The sequence below is a fragment of the Penicillium waksmanii genome, assembly GCF_028829765.1.
Source record: "Penicillium waksmanii strain IBT 27052 chromosome Unknown utg000008l:1.0-5622682.0:1.0-5626561.0, whole genome shotgun sequence".
NCBI lineage: Eukaryota > Fungi > Ascomycota > Eurotiomycetes > Eurotiales > Aspergillaceae > Penicillium > Penicillium waksmanii.
Genome location: NW_026643254.1, coordinates 2,403,349 through 2,423,067, shown reverse-complemented (window position 1 = coordinate 2,423,067; position 19,719 = coordinate 2,403,349). Strand labels below are relative to the sequence as shown.

Below are 19,719 nucleotides of genomic sequence, written 5' to 3'. Positions count from 1 at the left end.
GAGGTTTGTTGGCCGAAGTATTAATGGCAAGTCTTTTAAAGTTTCTTTTACTGTCACCACGCATTTAACCGGTCTGGCAGCTTCAAGTTCGGATCGTTGTTGCATATGCGGCGCTGAGACTCTCGGCCTGCACAGGTGTATTACTAGTACTTACCTCACTGAGATGTACAATTCGTAACTTCACAATATTATCGGCAGGATACCGGCACAACGAGAAAATCATTAATAAAATAAAAACGTTGGAAGAACAATATTTGTATTTTCTTTCCAGATCTCACACCTGCAATTCTTGCCGAGCTCCTTGTATCGCGTGTTTTCGCCCCCATTTTATGCTACTTTTTCGTGTACTTCGCTTGCTTTTTGGTTTCACGTTTTTTTCGTGGCCAATATTTCCTCATGCATCTATGGCATCCATCAAACTTGAAGGACGTGGCCACCATTAAGTGGCCACTTCACGCCTATCTCTACTGCAAGTTGCTGCTATACTAGTGCCATCACATCCAATCCGGAGACAAAGCATCTGGCGCGCGGCATGGTGGCGGCATAATGCAGCAGAGATGGCACAGAGCAACCAGTCAACGGAGTCCACGTCCTTTCCTGGATTGCCATAACATGCCGTCAGCGTCGCTTCTCGCCCGTCTCCGCTTCTGGGTGCAGGAACTTGAATGTAATGGATGTAATGGTATTATATCTTGAGCATACCGTGATTTTCTGTTTGAACCATCCTATGTAATTACGATCACGTCCGTGTGTTCCCGTGCATTCCCGTTCAACTCGCTTCCTACCTGCTTCGACTTCCATTTGGTAACTAGTCAAAAGCTGCCTTGACCTTGACCTGAAGTACTGTCCATAAACTCCCATCAGTCGCCATTCAAGTTGCTGCCACCGAGAGGAAATCGTATCGTAATGAACGGTTATCTGTATTGCCCGGCCCTTTGTTCTTGCTTAATGCTTTCTTTCACATTTCAAGATCTGCGACCCGCTTGCTCTATGTGGATGGATGATCCATGCTCTCTCGCCCCGGTACGATGCCCCGCTTTATACTAGTCAACCATCAGAATTAATATGCAACCCCCGCGTGTTTGTGACCTCACCGGCTTGACAAGGCAGAGGCGCAGGATACAACCGCTGAAGGCAGCCCGTATGACTCACAGCTGAGGCTCAACACTGTCTCATGACATATCGCATGTATTGTCAAACTGAGGCTCTTCTTCCCCCGTATTTCTGTGGGGCACATGACAAAACACACTGCGACTTGTGGTTGCCCCCCCCCCCCTTCCCCCCTTCTCTCCTACACCATCTCATCCATATTGCACTCTCGTCAACACTGCTATCTTGACATATTGAGAATCAGTCGTCTTGAGTACCAACGAAAACAAGCTCAGGGCCCTTGGGCAAAGAACAGCACCAAATATATCTAATATCTGTGAGAGATCAAAGTGGACGATGGCTCGGGAAGACCAGCGTGGGCAACCTGCTCGCACCAGACGCGTTCGAGATGAGCGAGACCCCCAGACAACCACTCCAAAGGAGCCAAGTGAAGAAGACACTTGGAGCGACGACGCGAATTGTGGTGACCTGCCGTCAAAACCAGGCAATCGGCAAAGGAAACCAAAGCATGACCCAGTTTCCAACTCTCGTCGACATCGCCAGCGCGAGCCTGTTTTGCCCTCGAAGTTGAGCGAGCCTCGGAAAGAAAAATATGCCAATGACCCTGGTAGTTTTCGACAGGCTGGTGGCCAAGATGTCCCGTATGGTCGTCCAGTCTATCATGGCCATGAGCCCTTCGTGCCGTTATCTCAACCAGCACCCTCACCTATATCAACTCAATACCCACAAAATCCATATCTCCCAAACTGGCATGCGTCTTTTCAACATCCAATGGGCGATCCTACAATCCCTATCAGCGACCAATATATTAATAGTCAACCCGGGGCCCCTCCATCCTACCCGTATCCGATGAATCCGGGCCCCTATTCTGTGAACATAGAGCCCCAGACCTTTTTCCCAGATCCTGGACTTCAGTACTTGAATTATCACCACATTCAGCCTCAACCTGTCCCATCGTTCGAAGGTATGCCTATGGCGGGAAAACCGCCCCAAATGGCCACGCCCTCGGCCCTGGAATACGAACTGGAAGAAACCAGAAGGGAATTGGACGATATGAGAATAAGCCAGAAACGCGAGAGGAAAGCTCTGAAGAAGCAGAATGAAGCGGCAGCCCAAAAAAAGGCAAAGAGGGACTCGGAGGCGCGAAGTGTAGAGCGCCTGGTCAGAGAGGAGATTAACAAAGTATTGGAGCGAGAAAAGAGATTGATGGACTTCGAAACACAATCAGAGCCGGTCAGGGCAAGGGCAGGCGACGACATAAGAGGGTACCCGACACCTGCACGACATGCACATGATGCTATGCAGTATTCTAACGAAATACTGGGAGAGTCGGATCAGCTGCGGGAGGAGATTGCTCGACTGGTCGAAGGAAGGAGGCAATACTTGTCGCAGAGGGTACTATCGAGGGGCAGTCTGGATGCGCCAACCAGGACCAAACTTCAGGTAAGACCGAGAACTGCCTTTGGCCCTGTGAACGACCCAGACTTCAGAGACCGGGTAGAGGATGTTGTGATAGACCTTCTGCAGCGTATTAGGTCCAATGAGGATGAGAGTGAATGGCTACCCTCTTTATCGTCTCCATACCGGACAATGTCCGATGGCTACCCTGCAAGAGAGGGTCAGCAACGTCCACGGGACTGGCAAACTGGCACGTACGGTAGCAAGCCTATCGATCCTGCCATATATTCTTCAAACTTTGCCCACGAACGCAAGGATGACGCAAAGTTTTCTTGTTCGCCAAGGGACTTTGAAGCTCATCAGAATTTCGCTCGAGAAACAGGAAACCGGGGATATCCTACCAATACAGGGCAGAATGGCGGAATTTGGGAGAGACGTAATTCTGGCCGGTTTAGAGGAAATGAAACAGATGGCCGGCAGATGGAGAATTCAGACAGACTTGGGGGTCCCCGATATCCTGAAGTGCGTACACCATATCACCCGGGTTTCTCGGATGAATTGGACGACCAAGAGTTCTTCCCTGGCCGCCAGCCGGCTCCTTACGCATTTGTCCCCAATCGCTCGGGCCTGGACGATGGCTTTATGCCACCTTTGGCACCTGAACCCCCACGGAGGAGTCGAGATATTCCTTATAACGATCAGTTTAGATAACCGGCTTGATACATGGTCGGGTATGAAACAACAATTGTACCAAAGAAGAATACTAGCGGCAACTCAACCCACCCAGCTAGATCCAACATCAAGTAAGAGCTTCTCAAGGCCTACAATGAAATGAATCTAGTAGCTGCAGTTGATATACAAAAATACGGGAAACTTGTGTTAGCGCCGCCCTCGCTCTTTTCACCTGCACTTATCTCGTTCAGGAGAAAACATTATAGTACTGATTTCTATAGAAAATACGAACACGACAGAATGATCATAGTGTATAGGGCTAACGATGGCCTCGTACCACTAAAGAAACTTAGGCTGCGTACCATCATCCGTCATTTGCTTTTTACGATTGAAGGACAAAAGAAAACTTTACATTTCAGGTTGAAACTTGATCAAACTATCTCTAGCTGCTTGAAATTATGACTGAAACTGATAGTAGTTATCCTCGAGTTCTCTTGAAATTGATCGTCGGGCCTTGGCAATTAGGTTAACATTGATGCAGAATGGACTTAACTACCACATCAGCGTAACCTTTTACCATAATGAAGTAACCATAATGAATTAAAGGATCACCTACTATAACAGGTTTGTGATAGGATACGTTCCAACGCAGTTTTCAATCTTGAAGACCTCATGAGGCTTCATTTCCGGGGACCACCCAGCCAGAGTTAGTGGTTCACCCCCTCCAAGCGAGTATCTTCCGCGTTGTACAACAGCGGGAATGGCCAAGAACCGACGAGAGAATATTTACGAAATCGGTGGGCGCACTCTATTACCTCTTAGTCTGCTTTGCCTGATCAGGGGGGACTACCGAGAAGCGGAAGAAACCAGTTGGATATCTGATAGGTACTTAGGTCTTGACGGATCAAACATTTTATAGTCAAATGTGTATGATGCACGCGTTATTTGTCGTTGATGAGCAAGAGAACATCATTATTGCCAGTGAATTGCTCGAGTTCAGCCTGAAACTTGGGGGTGACGTAGAATTCTAAATGACATCCAACCGCAACCACGCCGTATTCAAGGATTGAGGTTGTTTTGAGGCGATATTTCCACTTCCTTGTCTTTTCCAGGGTCTTATTTCGATCCTCAACTCATTGGTAGGATCATGACTGCGGCCATTACTTCAAGCAATATGTTATATCCCGCGAAGGGTTATGACAACGAGCTGGGACGTGACAAAGCTCGCTTTCCGAGTTATATGTCTCGCGCTCTACGCGGTAGTTTTCGTTGATGAGAGAGAAGTAGAACTGTAGGATCTGGGGCCAGATTTGGTAAACACGGTGTTCGCGTCACCCAGCCGTAACTTGGTTGATGTACTTCTCGATTGGCCGGTGTTGAATCTCCTTAAAATGAGGACTGGTGAGTATCATGGTTTTTTTTTTTGTTTTTGTTTTTTCAATGAACAAAAGTGCATAATCTGCTAGCACAATAGAGAGAGGAGAAGGGAGAGAGAGTATTTATCTAGAGATGGAAAGCATTGTTTACCTGGTTGCATCAGGGAGGCATGCATGGAAGGCGCGGAAGGCGCGGTACGGCAAGCCTGATGTCTGAGGGACCCACGCTTCAATAAAGGAGTATGCCTAGGTAGTATAACTCACAGTGCCTGGAAGAGTCATATAATACAGGAATAAGTTGTAAATCGTTTGTATTGATAGTAGGTTAGTAGTAAGCTGACTAGTTCCCTTGCCAAGTTGCCGCCAGTGCTACCTGACGTATAGTCAACACTCCCTCCTTTCATTGCCTTAGATAAAAGTTTGAGTTAAGCTCGCTCTTGGAGTTATTATCACCGGGCCAATATTTCCGGTCTTTTATGATATAATTATTCCTAGACTTCTGAATCCTGGTCGCTTATAGGTGCCTAGCTGTCCACTCGGAAATTTTACATTCGCCCGTTGGCGAAACTTATCAATTTCCTCAGAGAAAAAATTGGAAGATCGGTGGCAATTTGAAACAGATCATCAGCTATATGTAGTATTGGGAACATATAGTAGGCCACTGGCAGGCCCGGGTCTTCGAGAGATTAGGCACCAAGTGCCAAGTCAAAACTATTGATGCTGACTGAACCCCCAAGCGATTCGGTCGCGAAGTTAAAGATGCCAAATCGATAGCCCATGAAAAAGTTCCAGGTCGTGTTCATGGCAAATATAGTTCCCAAATCAGTGAAAGAGGAACCATCTGTAGAATAACTAAACTGTGCGGTTGCATCACCTCCTGGTCGAATATCAGCCGAGGCTCGTAAAAATACCGATGTCTCGGAAAAATCCTTTGAGGTCTCCAATGCACCGATCGAATTTGCAGTCCAATCTGAATTCATAGTGATGTTTTTCCAGACAGAGACCTGTGCACTTTCATCGGTTTTGATGATGCCGATCCAACCGGAGACATCGCGGAACATCGCTAATCCTGCTCGATCTCCGGATTTCATATCGGAGAAATTGATCTCAATGGTAGCGATGCTCACCGGGCCAAGTATACGGTGAGTGAGAGTATTTCGCGCTTTGTAGAGGCTATCTGTCACAGTTGCAGTTCGCAGTGTCAATCCGTCATCAACGTCAAAGGAAGTCTCATCGGGGTTATGATTCCATTCCCATTGAGGTCCCAAGGAGGTTCCGGAAAACTCATCTGTACCTGTTGGCGAGGAGAGTACATTTTGATCCAGGGGCACTTCCACAGTAGATGGCCAAGAATTGACATCTGACAATACTGGAAAGTCGTCGTCATCAAAAGTAATAGAGGCGAGTACTGGGATTCTACCGCCGGGGTATGCATCGCAAAATGCCATATAGTACCAATTCCCTTGAGGGTCATCGACTATTCCTCCCTGATGAGGAGCTCCGCCTTTCGAGACGGGACATGAAGGGGCGTTTGCAACAACATTCCCACCGGTGTAGCCTTCAGTAGGAGACGAGGACTTGATAACATATTGGACGGCTGCACCTGGTGCAACGCCGAGAATATAGTAGAGACCGTTGATGTAGTAAAAGCGAGAGCCTTCAACATACTTGTCGTAGGTGTACACCTCGGTGTTGGAAACTTGGCTGGTCAAGTCGGATGACAATGTGGCAACTTGGATATTTGTCGACCCATAAGCAACTTGCGGGGTATCGTTCTCGTCAAAGACCAGTCCACAGTCGTAGTAGCAGGTCCCCTCGAAAGTAGCATGTTGAGTCCAAGGGCCAGCGGGACTACTAGCAGTGTATACATATGTGTTGGCAAACTCAATACAACCAATCCAATACCACTGGTTATCGCTCGGGCGATATTTGAGGCTGCTAGCCCATATTCCTTTAACATATGCAGTGTTTCCATCAGTCATGTTATAGGAGGAACCAAAGTCAAGGCTTGGAACCGAATGACCAATGTATTCCCAATTCTGCAAGTCTGTAGACTTTAAAACTGGGGCACCAGGCGAATAGGCCATAGTGCTAGCACTGTAGTAGAAGGTATCATTGACGCGAATAATTTCGATATCGGCAAGGTCTTCCCAAATGACTGGCTGGGAAACAGTTGAGATTGCTCTCTTGTTGGCACTTGAATGTTCACGAGCATCGTGAGGGATGAGAGATCCCAATGCGACGACAATGATTTCGGCATAGGTGAGAAGCGCGAGCCAGAGAGTCAGTCGAGACATCATTGTAACTCTGCGATGGCCGACTGAAGTCAAAATGAATAAGCTTGAACGTGAGAAATCTCTTTTTTCTTGTCATCTTGTCAATAGAATATTCAGGAGTTTAAATAGAAGGCTCGAAACAGTGGTTTCTCCCCAACCCGTCTTCGACTTTCGCAATGAAAATTGGCGTAGATCCATCCGAGGAAATGATCGACGATTTTACAGGCAAATCTAAGACGGCTAAATACAAAGCATTCTGGTTGAAATGACGGACTTGGCCATGATATAATTCATGGTGTGAAGTCGACGATCCTTTGTGTTTAGTAGACGGGACAAACTCAGGCGGAGGAGGAGACTTGTTATTCAGCCCGGGCCAATTTTCCGATGAAGCTGGGTTAAACGTAGGTCCGGTGGAGGCATCCCTTATAGGTGGATACGTTCAACCTTTTTTTTTGTCGGCTAAATAGTCTCTGACAAGGCTGATCCTGCACTGTGAACCTCCGGCGGGGCCGACGCGGCTCGCTTGCAATATGTGAAACGGTTCGGAGAGATCTTTGGCCGATTGCGGGGTTTGCGCAACATCTACTATCCCTAAGCCGATATTTATCACCCAGACAGCTGGAAACTCTTTAAACCCGTGCACCCTTTAATATATATCCATTTCTACATCTTGGATGGTTGATCGGCCATTTTAGCGCCTCCAATTTAGGCTTCCACATGACATCCTTAAAGTACTAGTATTGTGCTGTTGTTGCGTGGTTACTGATCGGCCCAGCACATTACTCACATTCTACTAAATTTGCCAAGACCCCTGATTCGTGTCAAAGAAATATATGAAATTTGACACCTTCGAAACCCGAGAATTAGTGGGGGGGAAAGAAGGGTCCGGGTTAAAAACTCTTTAGCAACTTGGAATATACTAGCATTATGCCCAGGTGCCGTGCACAATCTTGGAATATGCCACAATATGCCCAGGTGCTGGCCAGTGGACGGCTACGTGAAATCCAGGTTACCGACTTCAACATTCTCATTCAACACCCCGGTCCAATTCTGGCTTACATGTCCAAGGCCCCTGGAGATGTGCGTGAATACGACGGATCTGAAGACTGGTTCAAGAACGCGGAGGAGGAGAAGCAAAGACATTCACTCACTCGCAAATCTCTGGCATAATCTCTTTGTTTTTTTTCTCCTGTCATAATAAGGTTGCCCCTGCACCTTCTGGAATGTAGCTTGTGAGAATAGCTTGAGGCTGTTTGATTATGTTGCCCTGTGGTGGTTTAATGCACATCCCTTTTTACGGTATCACGGTATAGATCTGCGAGGATCGACATTTCTGTCTCAAAGAGCTAAAAGGATAGGTAGTCTTCAGCCAAGTCCAGGGACCATATGTTGTTCCTACTAGTTCCAAAGTTGTACCATTTTCCAGGGATGATTTATATCACCAATGCCGTACCCTATACATAGTATAAATACTGAGGTCAGCTAGAACATAATTAAGCCACTCCCGGGGCACAATTCAGCGTTAGGATGCGAAACCAATCTACGTCCTGAATCGAAAGATTTGAAAAAAAGAAATGCAAAAACATACAACAGCAGGGATTCGCATGTGGTCACCCACCATACTACTAACCTGCCGGCGTGTGGCTTAAGTACGGCTGAGCGGACGGGAAGCCCTGTTCTCCACACCCTATGGTCGTATGTAAGAAGTTATACTTGAATTAGATTTATATCCATATAACGAATGAAAGCCGCGCTTGGGACAAACTGGGGTGAGAGGGGCGAGTGCGTAATAAGAAAAGAGAGACTGACCCTCTCAGCTGAACTATCGTAGAAAGTAATTGGGTTTTCGTGGACACTCGGTCCCTGGCATCTGCACACGGCTATCTAATGGAAGTCGGCACAGCCCGAAAGTGGACCCCTCGAAGACTGAAAAGCGCCACGGAGGCTCCCCGGGCTGAATCCATGCGTGATTGCTCGGGTATCCCTGCATAAATCTGCACGGTCTTGAAGAACGTGGCAAGATTTGCTTCACTCTGGTGTGATGCGCATCACTTCTTACAACTCAATCTCTCTCTCCACACGCTTTTATTCACTCCTATTACTTTTGGTGGTTGAAGATGGCCAAATGGAAGAAACAGACTTTATGTAAATTCTGCGTCATCTGAGCTATATACAAATTGGCATAAGCCAAGGCTCTTCTTCTGGAATGGAAGGAGCTAACATGAGAATCTGGCCAAATACTACGGATCTGCCTTGGCTATATGTATGTGTCACATATTTGAGATTTTATTACTATTAAATTTAGCTAGTGTAAGATGGGAATTCTCGCTGGCAGTCTGTCAAGCAGCCGGGTCGATCACAAGAGGACAAAACCACCACACTCGCAGAGTGTAGGAGAGAGTAGTAGTAGACAAAGCGTGACGCTATCGAGATGCGACTAGCAAGACATTCTAGTCTTCATGGACAGGCGATATACCGATACCGCAACCTCAGCCTCAGTAGAAAGAAGAATTCATCGGCGACCCGAGAGGTGTTCTGTAAGTTAACTATCATCGAGGGCTTATATACTGCCTGTAAGGCCTAAGGCCTACAACGTCACCTGACATCACCAGAGCGATTCCCCTACTACACTAGGCAAAATTTAATGCTACTCCTATTAAATCCTTTCTTCATATTTATCCTTGAGATTCAAACTTGGTACCTATAACCATGTCAGAAGTCTCATTACCAGCGTTGGCTTTTTTGCCAGAGGATGAAGCAACACACGATCTAGATGAGTCATCCTTTCTAGTCTCTCCTCCGACAGCATTGCCCCAGAAAACCGCGACTCCGAGTCGGAGGACCTCATTTGACTTCAAGTTCTATTAGGATCCTTGAATATACTATAATTAAGGTTATCTTAGTAGTTAATTTCAAGGTTTCTGGGCATTCAAGTATTCATGAAGAAGGTCCCGATTAAGCCAACTCAGCAACTGGTTTGTTAGAACCCGGCATTTCAGCATGCATATCCGATTTCGAGGCCAATTCAGCACGCGCCTCTGCTGATAGTTCAGAAGGATTCGCAGGGGGCTCGGAGTACGTCGATGTTTGACTCTCTTCAGGTTGGAGCCGCTTCTTACGCCGAAGCATTGCGTACCAAACTAAAGCAATAACCACCGCTAGTCCAGCCACTCCACCCACCACTCCGCCGGCAATTGCACCGGCATTATTGCCATGCGACTTCTCGGTTGATGCTTGAGACGCGGTTGTTTGCGACGTAGTTGACTGAGACGATGTTTTTCTTTCAAATCCGGGAACACGTTTCTGTATCAAGGAGGCCAGCGTAGCATCTGCAAAACCCGCAGCGGGCACTGTGACTGTCGCTCCTCCAGTAGGTCTATATAATCATTAATTTGGGATGCATAAGTGATTGGTTTCAAACATACCCTCCGCCGATCTTGTTGTAGATGATTGATGGAACCTCATAGCTAGCACTGGTATTGAGGCTTTTTTGCCACTCATATGTCGACAGATCCAAAACACGCACTGGCTCAAACGCGTTACTGCATGCTCCGTCTGTGAGTGAATATGCCCCAGCGTGTACATCGCCTCCAAGGACGATCATCTGTGTACCCTGAAACAATTGGCATTCGCCGATGGAAGCGCGACCAATAGTCGTGTTAACTTGCTGTTCTGTATTGGTCTTGTTCGATAGTTCGGTTGCATCTATCCACTGGAAAGATGGAATCGAAAGAATCCGAACATCTTCGTACGCGCGCTGATCTGTCAAGCTCCATCCACCGTAGACTGAGATATGGAATGCGCTGCGGTCGGGTGACACCGCAGCCACAGCACAGAATGAATCTAGGTCAACGGGTAGGTTGCTACCAGACGTCTCTTGCATCCACCATGTATGAGAAGCGATGTCGTATACATAGACAGTATTCCAACCAGCAGGATAGGGCCAACCTGAATCAGGGCTCATTCCCTCAGTGACCTGATCCGTAAGTTAGCAAGATAAGAGCGAAGGATTATTCAGAAGCATGTTGTATTGCGGGGTAGAGGGATAGCTAACATTTCCACCTCCAAAGCTAATGAGCATGCCATCCGTACTGGCTGGAATATAGAGGAGAGTTCCAGCGTTTAGATTTGGCACATTGACGCCATAAGATCCCTGGTTGAGAGTCTCATTCGTCCATGTCAGGTTGTTCGGATCGGATGCATTGAATCGTATCATGCCTTCCATGTAAGGGCCACTTCCACCAAAGATGAACCCAAGACCCAATTCTGGAACACTGGCAGTTTGCGCAGTCGACCGATTCCCGAAGTTGAATTTTCCACCGCTCACCTCTACCTCTTTCCATACGCCAGACGAAACATTATAGAATGAAACTGTGTCAATGGCGGTATCGAATCCACCGCCAAAAAAGTACATGCTGTCATTCGTTCTCCACATTGCGCCGTTAGATCCTGGGTATTCGGTCATTTGATGTGCGACACTTATGTCGGAGTTTATAGTATCGGTATGAAGTGCGGACTTGGGAATCGTGCTTTCAACGGGGAATTGACTGTCGAGGTCCATATAATATAGCGTCGAGCCTGCCTTCTTAGTATCATGATTCATCGCTCCTATGGGGAGAGCTTACTAGGTTCGATCACTTGTCCATCATAGGAAACTGTGCTGTAATTCCCGCCCATGAAATACAATCGATCGTCCATGAGGCTAACTGTAGCGAATAAGCATCAACAACTCCAAAACCGAATTCGAGCGAGTAAGCTGTCATACTCCTAGGCCCAGAGATGTAGCAAATATCACCTGCTGAGCATGATGCTTGACGGGACAAGGCCAGCGCCCCGAGAACTGCGGAAAGCCATGGTCTCATGGCTAGGTGTCGCTAAATAGCGTAAAGCGATGTTTGGGAAAGAACAGCTCGAAGAGAAAACTTCATCTAGGAACACACCATATTGAAATATTTGGAGTAGGAAGCTTTACCCTTCAGGCGCGGGCCGCGCCGCTTTAATGCACATTTATTCAGGCAGGACGGCTTGAACGGCCCCCAATAGTGGAGACAGCGGAATGTTGCGATTATTTTGGCCCAACAAGGACAGGGGGCCTGAAGAGGCTAGAGAGTAAAGCGGCAATAGCAAAGTTACAACAGTCTAAATCGACAAAAAGAAATGCAAAAACATACAACAGCCATACTATGGCGATGCTCACCTAGCGCCCATCGTTCGGTGCTGGGCGGCTCGCCGCTTTACGCCGTCGGCCTTCAGGCGGGTTCGGGCGGCTTCAGGCGGCAGTTCACCCACCTGAATATTCTTCACCCAGAGGCCTGAATCCCTGTCCTAAAAAGGTGCTTTTGTACATTTTGATCAAGGGAAAGATTTCGCGATGCAGGAGCAGACACTATGTCCTCCCCTCTCAGGCGGTTGCCGCCAGTTGTCTGCACCTTTTTCTACTTTCCTTCCACTTCACTCCCATCCCTCTGCCGTTTCTCTCTCGCTGAAATACGAAGGCAACCATAACCAAAAAAGACCTACTGCTGGCCTATATATATACTGTGGTAAACCTGAGCGACTTTGATAACTCTGAAATCAGACGGGCAGTCCTGCCGCATACAGAGAGTGACTATGAGCGTATACTAAGAATCTTTGATAAGTTTGTGTATAGCTCTCTGTAGAATTTCACAGCTAACTATCTTCTAGATTCCTTAAGCTATATCCTGAAGCCAAGAACCCTCCCAACCTCCAGACCTATAAAGGCTTCCTTGCCTAGGCTGCTTAAGCGAAACGAGGCCGAATCGAGGCTTTACCTACCGTGGAAACTATGCAAAGCTTCCGAAGAGACTTCTAAGCCAGAATGCGGCATATACAAAGTGTTGAATTTTCGGTAGAATTTTCTACTATACTTAAAGAGGTTTAAGGTAAAATATACGATGAGATGTCTTTAGTAGTATATATTCTAACTAATTCTACCTAGTTCGTTATAAGTAGGCTTTGGGAAAAAGTCCTTCTTTCTACTGCTGAAATGGACTATAGTAGGTTTTTACCTAATAATATAATCATTGTCTTGACGCAGCTCTGGTGTTAAGACAGCCACAAGTTTCGTGGTGAGATCCCTAACAGAACGAGAGTGTAACTTAGTGTGGCAATGCTACTCTACTGCTTTACATCTATAAGGACAGGCGAAGTATATAAGTCTATAGCTCGGAGAGCCAAGGCAAGAATACCTAAAGAAGACAAAAGGGATATAGCACTGGAGGCCCGCATGATAGCGGCATACTATAAGGTGAGATTTCAAAGTAAACATACAGCATATTTTCAGACCTAATATATCTATCAGCATTTTACACTTACTATTGAGAGTATGGATAACGAGCCGATGCTAGTTCTTACCTATAACCGAAGATTTGTAAAAGGGTATTGGAGGAAGAAGGCACAGGATATTCCCACGTATACTTTCTATGAAACGTACCGAGAGGATGTATTCCTTTTCCTAAATTTGCTTATATTCTTCTTGCCAATGGTGTCTGCGGATAGCGCCTTCTGAGATTACTTATCAGTAGGAGAAATATTGGATCGGGCTGAGGCTTACGCTAAGGCTATTCCGTCGGAAAACAGGATCCTGGAAGTTATCTATTTTGCTGAGAGTGTTTATGAGACGCCAGTATTCCGGCCGTACACTGAGCTTCCCGTTGATAAGTCTACAGGCAAAGCTTGAGGGGCAGATGCCTTTAGAAAAGAGTTTGTTGAGCTAGGTCACCGTAGTGGTTACACGCGAAATATCATAATTCGTGCCTGCCGTAGATAGGCACTTATGCAAGTAGGTATTAGCAACACGCGGAACCTGAAGGGAAGCAAGTCTGCTTTGCTAATAGCGACACAGACAAAACCCAGTCGGAGTCTGCAAGGATAAGATTCGCGGGGCAGACTAACCGAGATACTTACGGGAGGTTCTATGCCCATCCGGCTAGTGAAATAGATAGACCAGCAAACTACCTTAGAATTACAAGTCGAAGTAAGCATATTAAAAACCGCCGCGGAATGGGGATATATCAGAGTTTGAGTTTCTGGATCGAAGTGATATCATGGCTCTAGACGAAGAAATACGCTCGCTAAGCGCACAACTATTATCTGCTACGACTCTTGATAAAAGACATAGGATTTAAATCAAGCAAAAAGTCGCATACAGCCACAAGCAACGGCTTTATAAAGAGGAGCTTAAGAGGCTTAGAGCCACCTAGTTAAATAAGCCTCTGGGCTCTAAGGAGAACCAAGTCAATATAGAGAAGAAAACTCTTTTCTTCTATAGGCGAAGGGTTCTGCCACAGAGAGACCTTTTAGCTAATATATTTCCTAAGAAGATTTCTCTGTAACATTATGATAGGAGACGAGCCCTGGAAGCACTAGAATTTATCTGCAAAGATATATACTCTGTTGTATATCGTGCTACTCTCCAGCCTGAGGATGGAAAATATCTTTGTAGAAAGTCAATTGATGAGTGAGTCTTATTGAATTAGTAACAATCCGTCGCTAATTAGCATCTAGCTTGCTTAGTAGAGTTTGAAAACTTAGAGGAATTGACCTATCACCTTATAGACGTACACTGCTGGCGGCCTCGACGTGAATCTCCTAAGAAGAGGAAGTTTGATCTTGAGGATACTTCTTGATTGGGCATTCAACGAGAGGTTTTGGTCGTGAAGATGTCAGAGTTGCTTCCTTGTCTTGATTTACTGTTGATATCTGTTGACGCATGATTTAAGGCTCTGGCAGACTAGAAGATACGAATTGCCCTATTGTTTCAAATTTACTTCTATCTATATTGGCTAAGCTGGAGCTCAACTGCTATATACCCTAGGCATACTTAGGTGGGAATTTAAAGGTGGATGGACCAGCCCAACTAGTGATCTCCTGGTTGGGGGCCGTAGGAGGTAGCTAATGGCTTAATGAAGCAGTGCTGGTCTAAGAATAACCTGATGTAGGAGGCTGGCTGCTGTTGATGACTTCATTTTGAGAGGGGGGGACTCCTTGTCGGAAGTCAACGGTGGACCTGAGTCAATGTTCAGTACCTACATGGGGGCATCTTACAGGAGATGGTTATCAGGTCAGACAAATGTATACTTGATAATGGCTTGCCACGTCATCGATAGTGGTAAACGGATATGGAGTTTTTAGCCGTCGGTACATATTTCATCTACACCCAGACCCGCTTTTTTGGATCGTGTTGACAGATGAGAGTCACTGATAGCTATCGAGAGCATATTTCGAGGGGAAAGAAAGGTGATAGTAACTCTCTTAGGCTCAAGGGAATATTCTGACACGTGAGTAAATGCTGTCCCAGAAGCATAAAAAGTCCTAAGGCTGGAGATATAACAAGTGGACTCGAGGTTTTTATTGGCTTGAGTGAAGCCCCTTCTGCATCCCTACTTATGCACTGTGATAGTACTAGTGTCCAGTTCTTTCCCGGGCTAACGTCTCACTGTTGGTCCTCGGGTATATAAAGGGCCCTCTTCCACCAGCTGCCGTTGTTCCTTCTATTTCTCTTCCTTCCAGATTACGGCGACTTTCCCCTCCCAAAGTGGCGACCACGGGCACAATGACAAGTCCTTCTGACACTATTATCATAGCCGATGATGAGGAATTACCAGCCCCTGCGCCAGGTAGCTCAGGTTACCCCTACCCCTATTTTAGGAGCATGGTATGTGGTAATGGTAAGACTCAACAATCACGGAAACGCAAACGAACTGAATCGGAGGAGACCCCTAACCTAGTACGAGCTCCTCGTAAGACCTTCTTCTTCCCTAGCTGATAAAAGGCCCAGGATCATGCTTTCAAGAAGCTTCGAAAAGCACTTGACCATGAACTTCAAGGATTACGACGAATAAACATAATACTTCGAGAGGATCTCCGCCTGGAGAGAAACAGACACCAGAGGGTGCAAGAGGAACTTTCACGGCTAAAAAAGGTGGAATGCAAAATCTGCTACATTGTCATGGTAGATACCCATACACGTGACTAGCTAGATATCTCTCCCTTAGGGAGAGGGGACAATAGGATCATCTTCTTCCACACTGGTCTTTCAGACAGTAGATCCCCCGACGGGGTTACAATCATGCAGCCAGATCGTGCAGGTCTAACCCTAATCGAGTACACATCACAACATAGTGTAAGGATAAACACAGAATCGCAGTCAATGCCTAATTCAGTTACGGCTCATATCTGTGCTTTCGCTTAATAAGGGAAGTCAACAAATTCGTGTTTACTCTTAATGAGGAATAGTGTTTGTACAGCGTTCTGGTTAGGCTCATGTGACTGAGACTCTCGGAACCTGCTTTTCGGAACGGAAGTTATATTTCCCGACCCCACCATGGAATATGAAGACTGCCAAGCACGAGATTCAGTCACCGTTAGTGTCCGCAGAGGGTCTTGCCACACCAAGCACTACCAAATAGGACGCCACTGCGGTAGTTTTATCAACAGTGACCCACTTCACCATGCAACGAACATAATGGGCCAATGGGATCCCTCCTCGTTAGAATTTGGGGGCTAAACCACCGATCCACCTCTGCAGCGGTGCCTTCCTCGTAACATTATTGGTTGACCCTTACACCTGTCTAAAGCCAAGTTAGTCTAGGATGGCCGTGCAGTGTTATACTTATACGGCTTACCAGTCAACATCCCCGCGACCACCAAAACGGATCCCTTTGGCCACCAAGTCTAATCTCCCATTGAAGGACCAGAAGTCCTCTGGAGACTTCTGTCCTGCCGGAGTCCCCAGTCTGGCTGGAGTCATCAGGCCGGGGAGCTTATAAGAGACAATGCCTGTCACGAGATGAGGTTCACAGCATTGAAACCCTCCTGGGACTTTCTTCCTGTAGCGACTACGCTCTCAAACTGGTAGACGGCCTAGGAAACTCTTTTCATACAGTATTGCATACCCTTCTAGAATAACATTCTCAGACTCCAGATACTCTCAATATCCTTCTGGTCCCGTCTGATCGGTCTGCCATTTCTGTCAGGAATTGGTCCCGCCGAGAACGTGGTGTTGCCACGTATAGCGCAAAAAGGCACAATGGGCTTAAACCGAACCCTCCGATTGTGTCTGCTCTCAGGCTTTGCAGCTGGAGACGATGCGCGATCATGTTCTGTGGGAGTGGATACCAGCTTCGTACGAGAAGAGCGCGTAGGTTTCAAGGAGCCCGTAGAGTCTGGGGAGTAGGTCTCCCCCCACCAAACTGTCATACCATTTCTTGTAATCCCGGAAAGTTTTGCTGCAGCGGTATTCAGCGGCTTTCTGCCATACTGCGCCATTGTCAACGAAGGATCTCTGACGTGGTCAAGGATGAGGGCCTGTCAAAAAAAAAAAAAAAAAAAAAAAGAGGATGTTCTGAAATAGATTAAGGGGAAGGTCCTATCTACCACTTGGAAACGTGCCGGCAGGAATTTAATCAGTGGCAGGTCACTCGAATATTGGTACATTCATTCATTCCCTGGATGGCTGGAGGTGGAGATTTCAGTTGAAAGTGGGGCTTTGCTGGCGAGGGAGGCTTGCAAATATGAACATTGAGCCATCCCTGGTGAATGTCCAATTTTCCACAGCCTATGAATTGTACTGTACCTATGAAAGCCTTTCATGCCTTTTCGCCTTCGGTCACTCGTAACCGCTAGATATGCAAATTTATGGGAGAGATGATGGACTATGCTGTAATTTCGCAAACAATATTTCATTTTTGCCGCCAGTTGAGGTGATTCAACATCTGTTGAAGTATGCGATCTAGATTCTGCGGCCAGTCTCGCGAAGTACCCCACTTCGAACCATGGCGTGTATCGATCTAGGCGAGGCGCCCCATTGGCTCTATCGGTAGCTTTCCGTAGATGCACTAGGGCAATCCACCTTTAGCTATCTCAGATCTAATTACCACCCAACCTCCAAGACGGGACCCTTGTATACATGCCGAGCCCGTAGAAGATAGTATGCAATTGCCAAGATCACAACGCCCACAGTCCCTACCACGCTGAAGTTCATATCCTCGAGGCTTGGGTTCATCTCCGAGGGCCAGAAACTGAAGAAAATGACGATGACCATATAGATGCACGCGTAGATATTCACCAATATGCCCCAGATTCCCGGCACGCGGAACGGTCCCCAGACAAGTGGTGCGCCGGGGACATTGATGACAGTTTCGGCGTTCTCGTCGTATGCAGCAATGTCTCCACGACAACGTCGGTATAGAAGTAGCACTGCGACAACGAGATAGGAAGTATACAGGCCAGAGACAGCCATCGAGGTGATATCGTTCAAAGCAACGGCCGACCCGATGTTGATAAGGCCAAGAAGCCAGGCGACAGTCATAGTCAAATAGACAGAATAGGTTGGGAGATGTCTCGAGGAGACCTAGAATTCTTTCAGTCAATGTGGAGATTAATGGGCCATTTGCGAGCACTCACCTGACTCCACAATCGCCAGCCAGGTACACCACGATCACGCGCAAAGGACCAGAATTGGCGAGATGTTGCAGCAAGCATGCCAATGACTGAAAATCCTCCGATGATGAGGCATATGGAAAGCATAGCCAAGGCCCCTGGTACGGAGCCTGTTGCTTGGTGGAAAATCTCGATATAAGGATAGCCGGTTGGAGAGTTCAATGCATCGTCGATATTGCCGCTACAGAATAGCATTGCGATCAACATGCCAAATCCGAGACTTCCATTGATCGCAACACTGAGCATGATAGCGCAAGGAATGGCTCGTGAGGCATTGGCAACCTCCTCAGCCATCTAGAATCGGATTAGACCTTGCCGAGATGAAATCCATCGTTATAGCACTTACGTGTACTGCAGCATCACCTCCTGCGAAGGCAAACACACACCCAGTCATGCCCACAAACCAAGAAAGACCTTGACTGGCAAAGTTACCCCCATTGAGGAACTGGGTAAAAACCTCCTCCTTTGTCTTATGGTCCGACATGTATGTCAGTGGGATCATAATGCCAAAGAATCCCAAAATATGAACGACTAGGATGAGGTTCTCGAGCCTCGGCAAGAACTTGCCTCCAACCAAGTTCACCCCAAGTGCAAGCAGCAGGCTGGCCCACATAATAAGTGTGCCTTGCCAGGCCTCAGCATTGTAGGTTTCGTACGCCAGGATTGCGGCACCTTGAATTTCAGTTCCGCACAGGTAAGCGGTCGATGCGAATGCGGCTTGCCATCCGATAACCGCGAGCCAGCCTAGCATAGTCTCGTCAGTATGGTGATATCCAGAGGTATCGAATGGAGCTTACCAGTGATGTAGCTGGAAAATTTCATAGTACTGCTCGGGGCAAGCATGGCACACCAATGGTATTGGCCCCCGGACGTAGGCGCCCTAGAATATGGTCAGCTCATACAGGTAGTGAGTACTCCGGAAACGTACATAGAAGCCAGTTCAGACAGCAAGAGAAAGCAACAAGTAGTTCCTGTCCAGGCAAAGATGAATGCGTACACAGCTCCCGCGGGACCGCCACTATTTCTCGGTCAGCGATGGAATGTACGCTCGCAAAGATCACACAAACTTGGTCAGAGCAATAACAAAAGTGCTGTAAATCTGTTAGCATTCGGAGTCATGGACTGAGTTGCGATAATTGCTCATCTTACTCCAACAACCCTTCCCATGTCGCGATGATAGTGCAGCTGAAACCCAATATGGAGAGAACACCAAAATTTCTCTAACCAAAACAATAATCAGTCACTGATCACATTAAAATTGAAATCAAAACATAAACGTACTTTTAGCACTGGCTTTTTACCTATCCTTTGCAAGTGAACATCGTCACGGTCGCGAACAGAAGGACCATCGGCAGGGGCCTCATGATTTTTGTATATAGGGATATTCTTCAATTCATAGGCCATCTTCACTCGGCTTGTTCTCA

At 46.9% G+C, this 19,719-nt stretch overlaps 7 protein-coding genes across 7 annotated transcripts; 4 read left to right on the top strand and 3 right to left on the bottom strand.

Moving 5' to 3' along the window:
* Positions 1-1,446: 1,446 nt before the first annotated feature.
* On the top strand, positions 1,447-3,219 carry N7481_009217 (uncharacterized protein; the record flags this gene model as incomplete). Its single annotated transcript, XM_057268436.1, has 1 exon — positions 1,447-3,219. The coding sequence occupies one exon, from the start codon at positions 1,447-1,449 to the stop codon at positions 3,217-3,219; it is 1,773 nt and encodes a 590-aa protein (XP_057119113.1).
* A 2,023-nt stretch (positions 3,220-5,242) lies between these two features.
* N7481_009216 (putative xylosidase/glycosyl hydrolase) lies at positions 5,243-6,853 on the bottom strand (the record flags this gene model as incomplete). Its single annotated transcript, XM_057268435.1, has 1 exon — positions 5,243-6,853. One exon carries the CDS (start codon positions 6,851-6,853, stop codon positions 5,243-5,245), a length of 1,611 nt encoding a protein of 536 aa, XP_057119112.1.
* A 906-nt stretch (positions 6,854-7,759) lies between these two features.
* On the top strand, positions 7,760-8,002 carry N7481_009215 (uncharacterized protein; the record flags this gene model as incomplete). Its single annotated transcript, XM_057268434.1, has 1 exon — positions 7,760-8,002. One exon carries the CDS (start codon positions 7,760-7,762, stop codon positions 8,000-8,002), a length of 243 nt encoding a protein of 80 aa, XP_057119111.1.
* A 1,785-nt stretch (positions 8,003-9,787) lies between these two features.
* N7481_009214 (uncharacterized protein) lies at positions 9,788-11,530 on the bottom strand (the record flags this gene model as incomplete). The annotated part of the gene is given in 4 exon segments (XM_057268433.1): positions 9,788-10,208; positions 10,258-10,808; positions 10,887-11,440; positions 11,458-11,530. The coding sequence occupies 4 exon segments, from the start codon at positions 11,528-11,530 to the stop codon at positions 9,788-9,790; spliced, it is 1,599 nt and encodes a 532-aa protein (XP_057119110.1).
* Positions 11,531-12,220: 690 nt separating this feature from the next.
* On the top strand, positions 12,221-12,705 carry N7481_009213 (uncharacterized protein; the record flags this gene model as incomplete). Its single annotated transcript, XM_057268432.1, has 3 exons — positions 12,221-12,253; positions 12,328-12,470; positions 12,528-12,705. The coding sequence occupies 3 exons, from the start codon at positions 12,221-12,223 to the stop codon at positions 12,703-12,705; spliced, it is 354 nt and encodes a 117-aa protein (XP_057119109.1).
* Positions 12,706-12,962: 257 nt separating this feature from the next.
* On the top strand, positions 12,963-14,316 carry N7481_009212 (Zinc finger C2H2; the record flags this gene model as incomplete). The annotated part of the gene is given in 6 exon segments (XM_057268431.1): positions 12,963-13,100; positions 13,155-13,337; positions 13,378-13,555; positions 13,698-13,891; positions 14,056-14,183; positions 14,199-14,316. 6 exon segments carry the CDS (start codon positions 12,963-12,965, stop codon positions 14,314-14,316), a joined length of 939 nt encoding a protein of 312 aa, XP_057119108.1.
* A 3,410-nt stretch (positions 14,317-17,726) lies between these two features.
* N7481_009211 (amino acid transporter) lies at positions 17,727-19,699 on the bottom strand (the record flags this gene model as incomplete). The annotated part of the gene is made up of 8 exons (XM_057268430.1): positions 17,727-18,206; positions 18,260-18,589; positions 18,642-19,039; positions 19,093-19,175; positions 19,224-19,313; positions 19,363-19,386; positions 19,445-19,515; positions 19,577-19,699. The coding sequence occupies 8 exons, from the start codon at positions 19,697-19,699 to the stop codon at positions 17,727-17,729; spliced, it is 1,599 nt and encodes a 532-aa protein (XP_057119107.1).
* Positions 19,700-19,719: the final 20 nt, after the last annotated feature.